The 15,399-nt window shown below is 36.9% G+C and overlaps 1 protein-coding gene across 4 annotated transcripts in view; it reads left to right on the forward strand.

Annotated features, from left to right (window-relative positions):
- IL1RAP (interleukin 1 receptor accessory protein) overlaps positions 1 to 15,399 on the forward strand; it is a 155,517-nt gene that overhangs the window by 124,988 nt on the left and 15,130 nt on the right. For all 4 annotated transcript variants that reach the window (XM_084872577.1, XM_084872579.1, XM_084872580.1 and 1 more), the window contains exons 5-8: positions 1,732 to 1,897; positions 4,234 to 4,305; positions 7,463 to 7,589; positions 10,142 to 10,290. In XM_084872577.1, coding sequence (XP_084728703.1) covers positions 1,732 to 1,897; positions 4,234 to 4,305; positions 7,463 to 7,589; positions 10,142 to 10,290 — 514 coding nt within the window. The remainder of the gene's footprint in view (positions 1 to 1,731; positions 1,898 to 4,233; positions 4,306 to 7,462; positions 7,590 to 10,141; positions 10,291 to 15,399) is intronic.

The following is a 15,399-nucleotide window of genomic DNA, read 5'->3' on the forward strand; positions in this document are numbered from 1 at the left end:
CAGAGGGATGTCTGACTGCCAGCTTAAGCCCATTCCCCCAGGGAGCAGGACTAAGCTGGAAGGTGGACATCCTCCAAGGGCTCTGGGTTGCAAGAGGGCACAGGCCTGGCTGAGGGACCCCTCTACTCAACATCCCCAAGCCCAGAGTACAGAACTTTTGTGCACCAGGCATCTAGTAACAATAATAATTTTTTAAAAAATAAGCTAGTTAAAGACCTTTACTGAGCTATTTAGACAACTGAGTTTTAGCTCTGCACTGTGTTATCTGGAATATATCTTCATTTTTCTATCTCATTTTTTTCCACTTGTAAAACTATAACATACTTTAGTCTGATTTGTCTACTTAGCAAGGACTTAAGAAAAGCTAACAAATGAGAGAAAATAGCTTTGAACTGTTTAAATAGAAGTTATCACAAAACTCAAATAGAATTCTTTAGATAGTCTATACTTGATTTAAACCAAATCTGACATAAATTCATTATGAATACAGGCCTTTGTGGCCTTATACTTTGTGATAACCTAAGAGTATTGAAACCTTTGGCTGATGTGACAAGTGTCTAGAAGCACTTTTATCAAAACAGGATAAATTGTATTTAGAAAATCCCTAAACTGAGCATTTATCAGCTTCCTTGTGATGAAAACCCACATGAATCATCTTTTTAATGCTAATCTTAAAAGACATAGTCCTGTTACAAAGAATTACAAAATGTACCACTTTGTGTAACTGTCATATTTCAAAACATATGCTCCGCTCCAGGAATTGAAGCAAGAAAACCTTAAGTATATGAGAACTAAAGTTAAGTATGTGAATTTAGGAAGTTAAGAGTACAAGCCAGTAACAGACTCACATAATTTTAAAGAACTAAGGGAACTTAGAGATATTTAATTTTTTTTTGTCATAGATGAATTATTTTTTAATGTATGTTTGTATTGATTTCAGAAAGGAAGAGAGAGGGAGAGAAAGATAGAAACAATCAATAATGAGAGAGAATTTTTGATCAGCTCTATGTCCCACACTGGGGATGGAGCCAACAATCCTGGCATGTACTCTCATCAGGAATTAAAACATAACCTCCCTGTTCATAGGTCAATGCTCAACCACTGAGCCATGCTGGTTGGGCTTAATTATTGGTAAGACTCATAAAAATACATTTTGTTTTTAAATTCTGGAGTCTGTGATATTCAATTTTAGCATAGGAAAAATAGAAGAAAAATACCAAAAATTTTGTACATTACCAACAGAATGATCAAGAATTTAAAAATCAGACATCAGACATCTAAATTAAGCCTAGTTTTCAAGCATAGTGACTGGATTCCAGAATTAATATAAACAGTGAAGAAATGTAGAAAAAAAAGAAAAATAATTGTGTGTTTTTAAAAATAGTATAACAAGCAGTTAAGTTACCTTAGTTGTTTTTCAATAATTTAACCTTGCTTCACTGTTAACATGAGACTCCCAGGATCCAAATACTGGATGCTCAGACAGGAAGCTGGTGCTCTTGAATTTATATCTCAGTTCAGAACTTTAATTTTCTTTTGCAGAAAAGATAACAGAACTTAATGCATTTAATCTTTGCAGAAACATTGTAAAATAGTTGAGCAGAATAGCTTAGTAAAAGGTGTAGCTAGCAAAAATATTTATATATTTTGTGCAAAATTACCTATGTGCATGCGCTTGTCTATTTTCTATGCATGTATCTAAATAGAAAACATTTCTTTTACTTCTTACAGGGCTGTAGAAAAGTACAGGACTTTCATAATGTAATACCTGAAGGCATGAACTTGAGTTTCCTCTTAGCCTTGTATTCAAATAATGGAAATTACACGTGTGTTGTTACATATCCAGAAAATGGGCGTGCATTCAATCTAACCAGGACTCTGGCTGTAAAGGTTGTAGGTAAGCATGATTTGTATCAAGTGTGAAGGATAAAAATGGAATAATCTTGTGTTGTTGTTTTTCTGTTAATAGTTTATTACAAACAAGTTTGTAAAATCTGTGAAAGAGGGGGGAAAAAGCTTTTTGTTTGTTGTTTGTTTATTTTTTGTTGTTGTTTATTGCACTCTCTCCAGAGCCTCTAGCATTTCTACATACATAGTGGGCATTTGGTAACGGTCTGTTGAGTGAATATGTGTCCAAACTATGCTGCTGCCATTTAAGAGCAATATGATTTTGGTCAAAGTCTCAGACTCCTCAACTCTACTCTGGGACTTAGTTTCCCTAACATTTAGGATAGCTAAGAATATTAGACATAATATACAGGCAAACTGAAGACTCTGAATAGTAATGAATAGTAATATTATTGTCCAAAATCTGTTTTAATAGATTTAAATAAACTATGAGTTTCTATGCACTGCTGTTGTAGTTAATGTTCAAGGTATTTGCATGCAGTGTCCAACCCCTAGTTTGAACTGAAAGAAGAGGGGATGAGAAACTGGGGAAGTGAAAAGGACAATGTCTAGGCAGAGTCTACAGATTTCTGTGAAACTCACAGCCAAGAGAACCAGTGTCAGGATATGTGGTATTTGGAGCAGAACCCTAAATACCACTGTGCCCACTGTGTTAAACTTAGAGAATATCAGAGTAAGATTTTGTCAAACCCCATTATTTTTTTTTAAAAAGGCAATTTATTATCTTTTTAAAGGTTTCTATAAATCATTAGTACAAGGTATTTGCACCCCCCCCCCCCAGGGGGGATGAAAGCAACCTGCTTAGTTAGAGACATTCACTGCATTGGTAGAAGAAGTTATTCTAAACCACAGGTTTTTGACTTTTGTTTAAGGCTTTTTCTACCAGTCTGATACCAGATTCAGCTTACGTATTTTTTTTAAGACAGATTTTACATAGTGCAAGTGAAATTCAAATAAAACACTTTTGTAACCACTTTCTCTGCTTACTTTCTGAATAGTGTTGAGATGGGGACTAATTCAAAAGAAAAATCAGACTAAATTTAGAGCCTAACATGAACGGACTTTAAAAGTCAAATGAGTAATCTAACTTTATATTCATGTTGGCAGTTGGTCCTAATATATATATATATATATATATATATATATATATATATACATATATACATGTATATATATATATGTATATATATATATATGTATATATATATATAATGCTTTAATATGCATCACTTAGTTAATATATATCACAACAATACCCCCAGATTAAGATAATTTAACTTAATTTAATTCTTATAATGAACTTGTAAAATGAATTTAATTACTCTCATTTTAGAGATGAGGAAAATTAGCTTTTCAATGCTTTATTAAAAAAGTCATGTGGTTAGTAAATGACCAAGTTGGGATTAGAACACCTATTGGTCATTAAATCTTTGAAGCCTCTACTCTTTAAAAAATATATATATTTTATTGATTTTTTTTTTACAGAAAGGAAGGGGGAGGGATAGAGAGTTAGAAACATTGATGAGAGAGAACCATCAATTAGCTGCCTTCCTACACACCCTCTACTGGGTTTGTCCCCATAACCAAGGTACATGCCCTTGACCAGAATTGAGCCTGGGACCCTTCAGTCCTCAGGTCGACACTCTATCCAATGAGCCAAACTGGTTAGGGGTGAAGCCTCTACTCTTAAATAATACAATACAAATCTCCTTCAGGATATTTTTCATTCAATTTAGGAATACTGAATGCTATAAAGAGCTTTAGTACTATGAATGAACCTTTAACCGATAACTGGACATCAGGTACCCTTAGGTGCTGGATTCATAGTTGTGATTTTGGATTTTTCATTTATTTATTCATTTGATACTTACGTAATTAGGTCTTATACAAGGTACTTTAGGAATGTTGAAGAGAAATATGTAGAAAAGAAACAATTGAGAAAAACAGGAGAGCAATTAATTATGCTGTAGACTGACAAGACTATCTTGTATAAGCTTTGGAAAGTGAAAACATTGGTTAAGCATTCTATTCTGAAATATGGAGGATAATCAACATATTATGTTTGTTTCTTTGCTTGTTTTATATGGTTAAAATGTTATATTCCACTCTATAGTGAATATATTCCATCTCAGAAAGATAATGTAGAATTTCTATGTGTAAATTGTCTTCAGACTTATTGACTGCAATTCTTCTCAAGACAAATTGGCAAACCATGCCAGAAGGTTGGGCAAGGCTTCACAGAAGAGAATATTTTTTAAATGGGTTAACAGGGACAAAGACTTCATGACTTAACATCATCTCTCATTGTTTTTTGCTCTCTCACAGGCTCTCCAAACTTTGTATTGCCCCCCCAAATCGAATTACCCAATGATCGTGTGGTCTACAAGAAAGAACCAGGTAATTACAGCTGTGGACTCTGAATTTCAGTTATATTATCTTAAATATCTCCGTATATAAAAGCCTAAGCAACTGAACGACTGAACAACCGAACAACTGGTTGCTATGATGGGCAATTGCTCAACACAGGGGGCGGATGCTTAACATAGCAGCTGCCCCCTAGTGGTCAATGTACTCCCAAAGCCAACCTCCTGAGGCCAGCTAATCTCCTGTGGTCCTTCCCCCTGGCTGACTGGTCCTGATTGGCCCGATAGGATCAGCTGGCCAATCTCCCATAGTCACTGCCCCAGGCTGGCCAACCCCCTATGGTCCCTCCCTCCCCATAGCTGGCTGACCCCAATGGCCCTGATCAGAACCTCCTGCAACCCCTCCCTTGGCCAACCTCCTATAGACCGGATTGGCCCCAATTGCTGGCCAGGCCCAGGGTTTCCACCCGTGCACGAATTCATGCACCAGGACTCTAGTAAGGAATAAAATGTCACAGAAATTAACACAAGAGAAGAGAGGGCTATTGTAAAGCAAACAAACAAACAAAAAAACACCAGGAATTGAAATTGATATTGTAAGAAACCAGGGTAGCTCTGGGCATTAGCTACCATCTGGATCTCATGGGGAGCTCAGGGATTCTCTGCTTCTCTCTCTCAGCAACTGCTGCTGTCTTCTTCCTCTGTGGAAAGGTTTCCTCTACTGATGAGGGATTTCTCTTTGATGCAAACTGTAGCTTACACAGATTTTTTGTTTGTCAAGCCTGTAGCATGAGCACAAGGCATCCATCAAGTTTCTGTTCCACTACAAAGGGGCAGGGTTAAAGCTTGGAGTCAGCACTGTGAATATAATAGGTAACAGCTGATAGAACCAATACATCCTGTTTCAGAACACTATGAAATATTTGCTATGGTCATCTGGGTCTTTTTATTCTTCAGATTTTTTTTTTCATTCAAGGGAAAAATCACTTGTCACTGATTAAATAATAATAATGATTTATTTATTTATTATTATTCTGACTCAGACTCTCCACAGGTGAGCTGGGAACTGCAGAAAATTTTTAAATTTTCTGAATTCTATCTTTTACAAAAATTCAAAACAAACCCAGTGAAAACTATAAAAGAACATTTGTTTAAAATGTACTAAAGTTAATAGAGGCAGTGACCAACAAGGTAGAGAACAACAGTACCCCCGACATTAAGATAAGGTTTCAAACAGTGGTGTGCCTTGTAAAAACACAAAGAATGCAACCCCAAACGGACCAGATTTTCTTGATTTAGTACTGGCTTTATGTATTAATATAAACATTCTTTCTGCAATCAGGGTAAACACTTATTAATCATCTATATATATCCCATATACTTATCACATTATGGTTGCAAAAGCATGCCTGACTCCAATGTCACTTTATCTTCTATATTATATTGATACTAGAGGCCTAGTGCATAAAATTCATGCATGGTTGCAAAGAGGGGAAGGAGGAGGGAGGTCCCTCAGCCTGGCCTATGCCCTGTCACACAGTTATAAGTGTCAGAATCAGGGCTAACCACACAATGTGCAAGCCAGAGTCCATGCATGTCATCTCTGCATCATCCTGTTTTTTTCAGTGTTAGAGTAGCCTTGCCAAGTTTTAATTTTAAATCTCAGGGACTGTTCCCAATATATAGGGATGCATGTTCACCCCCATGTAGAATAAACAGGATGTGGAGAGTTTGGAGGTTCTTCTGATGAATTAGGACTAAACAGCCACAGATCTTTTTTAAATACTGCAGAAGCCTTGTTTAACTGTGTGTGGGATGTAGCCATTTATAAGCTATGACATAGTCACTCGCAATCCGAGACCCCTCGGGGAATGTCCAACTGTCAGTTTAGAGGTTAGAAAAAAATCCTTGTGAGAGAAAAAAAATAAACAAAACAAACTAGAAGCTACTGCAGTGAGGGTGGATTCTGAGGAGCTAGGGTTAACTTTCTGCTTGAAGATTTGCCAAGCCAGGGAAGGGGAGGAAGGGAGGAAAGTAGGGAGGGAGGGAGGAGAGAGAGAGAGAGAGAGAGAGAGAGAGAGAGAGAGAGAGAGAGAGAGAGAGAGACCCCAAGACTCCAGACTCTTATTCTAAAGCACAAAACTTTGCTTTCCCCACGTTTATGCACATCTAAACACAAACCATCCTGTACTTCAAGCAACTTGTATTAGGGAAGGAGAACACAGTCTTAGAGAAAAGGGTGGAGGTTTCAAAACTCCTCTCATCCTTCCAGCTGAAGCTCCTTGGCCCTGCCTCTTTGGGAATCCACATGTATCTCTTGGCAGGTGGGAGGTTAGGGAGCGCAGCACTATCCTGGGAGGGTAGGTCACGGGACTGCGCCCATGGTACTTGCTCCAAGTTTCATTTCCTCAGCCACCCGGGTCGCTTTCCACCTGCCACTGATCCAGTTAAAGGAGTTGGGGTCTACAGCTGGATGCCTCCAGGTGGAGAGCACGCTGGGGGCCGGGTTGTCCAGCTCTGAGGCATCCACGCCCCACCTCCACCAGCAAGCAGTGGATCCTGGTGTTCCCGCTGCTGCATGCCAGACTCAATCCGACTGGGTGCGGGGAGAGATTGGACAGCTCCCAGGTGGCCAGTCTGTGGCTGCTGGAGGGAAAAGAACACCCCCCACCCCAAAGAGGTTTTTCAAAAGCCTTCAGGAAGCCACCTAGGTTAAACAGCGCAACCCAGATAATTGAAGAACGAAGCACGTCCAGGTGGGGCCTGTCCAGACAGGCCTCTCAGATTTGCCACCTCCCATTGCCTCTGGGCCAAGGACCAAAGATCTGGAGAACCTTTTCTCAGTCCTCCTTTGCTTCTGAGCGATTTAACAAAGGAGCGTAGACCCAGGGTTAGGGCTAAAAAAGGATGTTGTTGGAACCTTTTTGAACAAATACATTGTATAACATACATGGATTGTATTAATAGATGGCCATTCCCCTAATTTTATATAAAGCTGCTTTGCTTCTTTTCTTGATTTGTTTTGCAGTGAGGTATGGTACATCACCTTATGGTAGCCCACTGGAGAACTAGAAGTAGGGTTACAGATTCATGTAACATTTTTAGCTTCTGATTAGTCACAGAGTAGAACCAATAGAGCCATGCGAAGGTTACAAACCAAAGGGTTAACGTGTTTTGTTTGTTTGTTTTAGGAGAGGAGCTGCTCATTCCCTGTAAAGTCTTTTTTACTTACCTGAAGGACTCTCGCAATGAGGTTTGGTGGACCATCGATGGGAAGAAGACAGATGACACCACTATTGATGTGACCATTGATGAAAGGTATTGGTGCAGGCAGGAGGGTGAATAATGTTGTCCCTCAATCTAAGACACTCTGCTGTGTACCAATCAATGAAAATAAAAATTCTAATTTTTGCCTCTCACTAACAAAAATCAGCAATATTTTGGCTGCATCCCAAGGCAGGATTCCTGGACTTGTAATTGGAGGCCCAGGTGCCATCTGATGGTCACCCATTTATGACACCTACTTGATAGTAGATTGAATGCATATCCTATATGAGTGAAAGGGTCACAATATAAGATTATACAGAGATAGGATCCTGTCATTGTGGCCTTGTTCTCTTTCTCAAGTCTTGAGTTTGGGTCTATAAGCATTTGTGCCTGAGATCATTGTGTTCGTTTCTAGTCTTGCAGAAAGCATGTATTTCTCTCTTTCTTAATTCACATAACACATATGCCATATTTATCATTGATAGTGATTTTTTACTCAATACGTTGAGTGGAAACATTCATGACTCAATACATCCATGATCTCTAGATTTTATTTTTAAAGTAGATGGGGTGGCAATATATACTTCACTCTTAAAATAACATGTTGGGTCACTTTGTTTTCAAATAAAATGACTTTTTAAAAAGGAGGTTGGGTTGGCAAGGAGGGAAATATGGGTCTTGGAAGACAAAGGATCTTCCATAATGAAGCATACAACTACGAGAGCAATCAGTTCAGTGCAACAATAAATAAAAATTAGTAGCAGACCAACTACTAACAAAGAAGTTCTAAGACCCATAAGCCTTATCACCAATGGATAACTAGATCTTAGGGTACTAAAACTTCTAGAATGCCAAATATTTTTTTTGCCCTAGTAGTAAACTTAGACTTTGTGCAAATATCATAAAATGCTTTCGTTTAATCAGGTACCTGAGTAGATTCTACTACTATAGGAGTAACAATGGTAGAGTAAAAAGTTCAATACTCTAATCTGATAGTGCAGTGGTTGGGAAGAATTATAATATATGGTATGGGAAGATTGAGTTGGGGAGTCCAATCCATTTTGGGGGATTAGGTAATGCTTCTCAGATCTCACAATACCTAAATAAATATTTGGGGGGAAAATGAGTAGAAATAAACTAGATAAAGGCATCCAAAGTATGTTCCTGGTAAAAGGAACATCATATGCAAAGAAGCAAAACACATTTAAAGGTACAGAAGGAGTTTGCTGAGACTGGAGTGGTGTTTGCAGAAGGAATTGATGAAAGACGTGGCTAGAAGTATAGAGGGAGAATTATTGATTATTGGAGGAATTCTGAGGATTGTGCTTGTCCTAATGGTTGAATAATAATGAAAGTCATGGCATTCATCCTTGCTGCTATAAAACACAGCTCACTGTTTGCAGTTGAGCAATGCCATTAAACTTGGGTTAAACCCACTATAGTTTTTAACAAAGTTCCCAGGACTGACAGAAAATGTTATCAGAAGGAGAACCTGGCCATCAGTCAGCTGTAACAGCTTTTTTTTTTTTTTTTTTTTTTTAATCTTCTTTTTGAAAAAAAGTAATTCAAAGGGATTTTAAATCTTGGTCTTGGACCCAAAGTACTTGATCTCTGACTTCCTTAGATTTACAATAGATATCTTTATACTCACAAGGTTTATTTACTCAGAAATTTCTTCTTTTTATATATATGACTTAGCCATGATATTTTTGCATTTTGACTGAAAGTCTGTTTGGATTAAAAATCAAAGCTTTGGGGGTCCCTGAAATGCATAAGTTATTACTGAGAAATCATAATAGCTATATGAATAATATGAATATTCCTAAAGTATTGCTCTAATACTTGCACATTATTATACTCAGCCCTCAGAATTCTTAATTTTGTGTATCTGATGTACTATGTAAGCATTGCCACTTTCCTCTTTTGCAAATGACCTTCTCAAAACATGGAAAAATGCCGGGACCGGTTTGGCTCAGTGGATAGAGCGTCGGCCTGCGGACTGAAAGGTCCCAGGTTCAATTCCGGTCAAGGGCATGTACCTTGGTTGTGGGCATATCCCCAGTAGGGGGTGTGCAAGAGGCAGCTGATCGATGACTCTCTCTCATCGATGTTTCTAACTCTCTATCTTTCTCCCTTCCTCTCTGTACAAAATCAATAAAATATATATTTAAAAAAAATCATGGAAAAATTAGTTACTCTGCCAAAAGGATTCAGTCAGTAAGTGGCAAAGAGCCTGGATCAAAATCCAAATGGCTCTAGCATCAGAAGCTTCTCTCTAAACCAATATACTAGTAGATAGCATCCTGCCTCAGAAATTTGAGGGGATACATTTTGCTTTGAAGAGGGTTAAGAGATCTATATCTATAGTGTGACGCCAACATTGGGATTTGATCCAGGTATCGGGATTGTGTCTAGTATTGGTGGTAAGGAATAGACTGGAATCCAGGAGTTTTTGTAACCATTGGATTACAATGCAATGCAGTTTATGGCCATTCTATCTGCCCTCACCTAGTGGCTCTCTGGTTGTCTGCTTGACTGATTCACATACAGCACATGGGCCTTGATTCTCACTAATGCTCTGATTTTCTTTCCCTTCTTTCCAGTGTGAGTCTGGATGCACTGGAACATGAAACAAGAACTGTGACTCTGAGCATCAAGAAAGTTAGGGCTGAAGATCTCAAACGCAACTATGTCTGTCATGCTAGAAATGGCAAAGGGGAGGCTGAGCAGCCAGCCACGGTTAAACAGAAAGGTAATGGATGCATGCCCTCAGCAGAGGAATCTAGGAATTCCAACGTAACATTTTGGTGACTAAGGAAAAGAGGAGAAATTGAGAACGTGGGCTCCAACACTTACCACAACAACTACCACATAGTCATGAATCAAAGTTGAATGAAAAATCTTGAGAGAAATTTCCATCTATGCAAATATATTCAAAATAATTTTAGTAATTAATGCCTGATTGTGGCTTAAAAAATCCATGCTTATGATAATGAGGCATAATTTCCTATCTATATAGTCATGAAAATGAAAAATAAAGAAAATATTCAAAATTACCAAAGATTATAATAAAAGTGTCACATGTTGTTAGTGAATTGTAAAAACCCTTTCAGAAATCATTGCTGGCAGAGTTCAAGAGTTATAGAAATGATAATATTCTATGAATTAGTATTTTTGGAATTTTTCATGAATAAATAACACAAAGAATCATGGCCCCAATCAATATTCTTAGCATTAGCTATAATAATGAAACATAAGTAGCAACCATCTAATTGTATGCAAGTAAAGTGAAATGTAAAATATTTATTATTGAAAATAAAATTTTAAAATTATACTTTAAACACTATGTATCAGTATTCAAGTGAGTTTATAATATACCATTAGCCACAATTGGTAACACAAAATTAAACTATGACTTAAATGATGTAAAATGATTTCTATGTTGATATTACTATATTTTTCAACAATAAACAAAAATTATGAGGCTTTCTTGTGTGAGCTGTTGCTCTTGAAACAGAATATGTCTAACATATTTTTGGTTCTTTCAGAATAACAGACAATATCTTCAAGAATGCTTTCCAATAATCTGGAGGCAGATAATGATGATTTATCACATCTGCAGCCAAGTCATTCCGGATTATTTGGGATCCCCTTGTTAGTGCCCATAATATTTATATCAAAAGTTTTTAAAAAGTTAATTTAAAATTGTTACATTTCAAATCTTTTTAAAAGCTGGTTAAAAAAAAAACACAACAGACTTCACTGTAACATTTTTATGACAATTTTGAAATTAAAAAGCAAAGGTTGAAAAATCTCTTAAGGAGTTTTAGTAGATCAGTTCTGGGTAATTAATTGCCTCTCTTCCTTAGAAGTCAATGTAAAGAGAAAATAACCATATGTTCAAGACAGTGTTTCCCAAAGTTTCTTCCTAAGAACATTCCCAAGACTCTAGACTCAGATGGTCTATGTTCAGAAAGTAGTTTTTATGCACCCAATTCCATGACTTTGGAAGAGACACTTCACCTCTCTGAGCTTTAATTTCTTTATATTTAGAGTAGGCAAAATAATACCACTACCTCATAATGTTGCTTTTAAGTCCTGAGCACAGTTACTGGCATCTATACATATATATTAAATTCATAATAAATGTTAGTTCTTACTATTTCCACAGATTTTCATAGGTGTTATTTGACAAAGGCTTGCATAGTCAAGTCAGTATCATTAAAGTCTAGGTTAAAAACATGATCAAATTACTTTAGTTCAGGGCCCCTTAGCATACTACTACAATATTTGGTATGAATATCTGCAGGGTGTTGGACATAGTAGGAAGGATTTATTTTCAGGTATATATGACTCCTAAGCATGGAACATTTTGTGGGACTTGTCTTCAGAGGCATGTGTTTTTTATGGAGGTTGACATAAATTAATAATGTATTGTCAGGTGGATAAGATCAATGCAATCAATTGAAATAATATTGAATCTAGGAGTTATGCAGAAGTCTATCCACCAGAGCTAGTGGAGTAGCTCCCCTTTCACAGAAGGGTGTGCTAGATTGTTTAGTATGACTGGCCTCAGAAATGTGAAGTGATAACTGTATCCAATAGAACAGATTTAATATTCTTCATTGATTTTCAAAATTACATTATTATATCCTCTGAGATATTTTTATTTGTACATATATCTTATTTTGGGTTCTTTAAAACTTCTTGGTTTGGTGAGTACATTTTTTAAAATTTAATTTGAAAAAAATTTAGTTGTTATTTCTTTTTTTCCTTTATTTTAATTTATTTATTTCCCATGTCATCACCACTTATCCCCCAATACCCTTTTCCACCTCTACCCATCCTCTTCTCTCCACAAACACCATTTTCACAAGTTCTTTCCTTTTTTTTTCTTTTTGTTCAGTCCCTCCACCTGAATACCTCTCAACACACACACTCACACACACACACACTCAAACACTCCCCAAAGATGTTGGCCTACTTGTTTAGCTTGTTCATTAAATTCCACATATAAGTGAAATCATATGTTATTTGTCTTTCCCTGACTGGCTTATTTCACTTAGCATAATGTTCTCCAGGTCCATTCATGTGGTCACAAAGGGTAAATGTTTTGCTCATCCTTTCATTCATTCATTCTTTTCTTTCTTTCTAGTATTGCAATTAAACTTAGGATAGGGCACTCACACTTGATGTTGTCCCACTAATCATTGAGGTTCTCATTATTCTTTATTTGTTCCTTTCCCCCCTCTGTATTTCACTTAGGATAGTTTCTGGTGATCACTGGTCATTTATTTATAATGTCTAATCTGCAGCATTTTTAATTTGAAAATACCATTTTTAGTTTTTGAATTTTTATTTATCAAAACATCTATTTTGATATTTCCTAATGGCTCTTACAATGTTGACGGTCTTTTGAAAAAATAGCAACCCATTCCAGTGGCTCAGTTTGTTGGAGTGTCGTTCAGTACACCAAAATGTTGTGGGTTGGATTCCTAGTCAGAGCACATACTTAGGTTGCTGGAGGGCACCTACCTAAGTTGTGGGTTTGATCCCTGGTCAGGGTGCATACAGGAGCCACTGATCAATGTTTCTTTCTCACACTGGTGTTTCTCTATCTATCTTCCTCCCTTCTTCTCTCTCTAAAATCAATAAACATATTCTTGGGTAAATATTAAAAAAATTAACAAGAATATTTATAATATTCATTTGGTATTTTTTATGTAGAAAACTTATTTATTCCATTATAATTACTTATACAATTAGTCATAGAGAATTAGTCATAGGCCTGCTGGTGAAACAGGTCACCCAAAACAGATATAGTATCAAAATAGTGGTCAAGAACTAACTACTGGGGGGAAAAAACAAAACAAAAACATTGGATAGTGTACCTGTCAAGTGAAAACATACATCTTTACAGCTTGGTTATCCCAAGCTTTGTGTGTATGTTTGTTTTAAATTTTATAGAAAGGAAACAAATAACATTAAAGTAGCTCAAGAAGTACACTAACAGTAAAAATGTGTGGGGGAAAAGAAACAGGTAGTTTTGATTTAACTCACAAAACTGAGATGAGATGGGTCTACACAGGAACATGTGCATCCTGGAAATACAGGTGTGAAGATTTCAGATACAGAATTTATATGACTTCAATCTCCCCTAATTTCTGAATAAAAACAACATCTTGCAGTATTTATACTTCATGCCTCAGGCACCTACCTCACTTTTCTTTATTCCTTACTCACTTCTAAACTTCACTTAAATAAGTCTGAAAAACTTGGAGTTATAAGATAATAAAAAAAGTAAAATAACCACACACAATATTCCCTTTTTGGTGGCTACTTTATATCTTTGTTACTAGAAAAGTTCTCAAGAAATTTTAAAAATAAGTCAGTGGCTTTGCTGAATCAAGTCCCCCAAGTTAATATTTAGAAAACACCATCTGTTTGGGCTAATAGCATTGTTGATAGTATCTATTATAGAAGGATAGCTGATCAAAGTCTGTGTCTCAAAACCAACATTAAATCAATCTCAAGATTGAGTGATAACAGGGGAGTCTAAAATCACAAGAACGGCAGGCGTATCTAAAACCCCTGTCTTAAATCCACGTGTCCTTGAGGGTCCTGGTCATTATAAATGTTCTCTGGTATTTGCTGTACTTGCATGGTAGTGGCTTCCAACACAGAACAATCACTCAAAGTTCATTGACATTTCAGGAGAAATCCGTTATCTCAACAGTGTGATTACCATGTAAACAACAACTCCAGTGGCCCATCTTCTGCATCTCTGGGGATTGTTCCTCTCCAGTTACATTTAAATCCCAGACATTCAGTCTGCTATCAATACCTCTGGATCCAAAAAAGTCTCCTTGTGAGGTGACCACTGAGCCTGGAATATTTCATTCTTATATGGTTCAAAAAAACTTAAGTTTCAGCCGAAACCGGTTTGGCTCAATGGGTAGAGTGTCGGCTTGGGGACTGAAAGGTCCCAGGTTCGATTCAGGTCAAGGGCATGTACCTTGGTTGTGGGCATATCCCCAGTAGGGGGTGTGCAAGAGGCAGCTGATCGATGACTCTCTCTCATCGATGTTTCTAACTCTCTATCTCTCTCCCTTCCTCTCTGTACAAAATCAATAAAATATATTTAAAATAAAAATAAAAAATAAAAAAATAAAAAAGAACAAAAACTTAAGTTTCAGATTTATCAGATCCCACAAGGCAACAGTCTTATCAGCTGATCCTGGTGGCAAGAATGAATTCACTATAAGGATTGAAACAAAGGTTGTTCACTTCAGCAGTGTGACATCAACTGAGTGGCTTGATTTGAAAGTATTATTTGGACGAATATCCTAGATTATAAGTTTCTGATCATCAGCAACTGACCCAAACAGAGACTCATGGAGCAGATGCCAGGAAACATCTACTGCTACATACCCTATAAAGCTGGTCTTCACATCCATGACTTTTCCTTCCTTTGGTATAGCACTGATGTCCCACAGGCAGGTGCTGTGGTCATCTGAAATACTAAATAACTGCCCACTGAAATCTGCACTTCAAGAAAGCCATAGCCTTTCTTCTGATGTCCACAGAGACACATGTCTGGGTTGCACATCCACAGTAAGGGGTGTGCAGGAGGCAGCTGGTCAATGTTTCTCTCTCATCGATGTTTCTAGCTCTCTTTCTTCCTCTCTATAAAAAATCAATAAAATATATTAAAAAACCAATTCAGTTAAATAGCATTAAGAACGTCCTAATATTATCAAATGGCCCTAAAAATACAATCTGTAAATACAGTACATGTAATTGTATGATACAAAGTAAAATTAAAAAGCCCTTAGAAATAAAATAGACACTAACAAAGGGA

This window comes from Pipistrellus hanaki, assembly GCF_964339955.1.
Source record: "Pipistrellus hanaki genome assembly, chromosome: 2".
Lineage (NCBI taxonomy): Eukaryota > Metazoa > Chordata > Mammalia > Chiroptera > Vespertilionidae > Pipistrellus > Pipistrellus hanaki.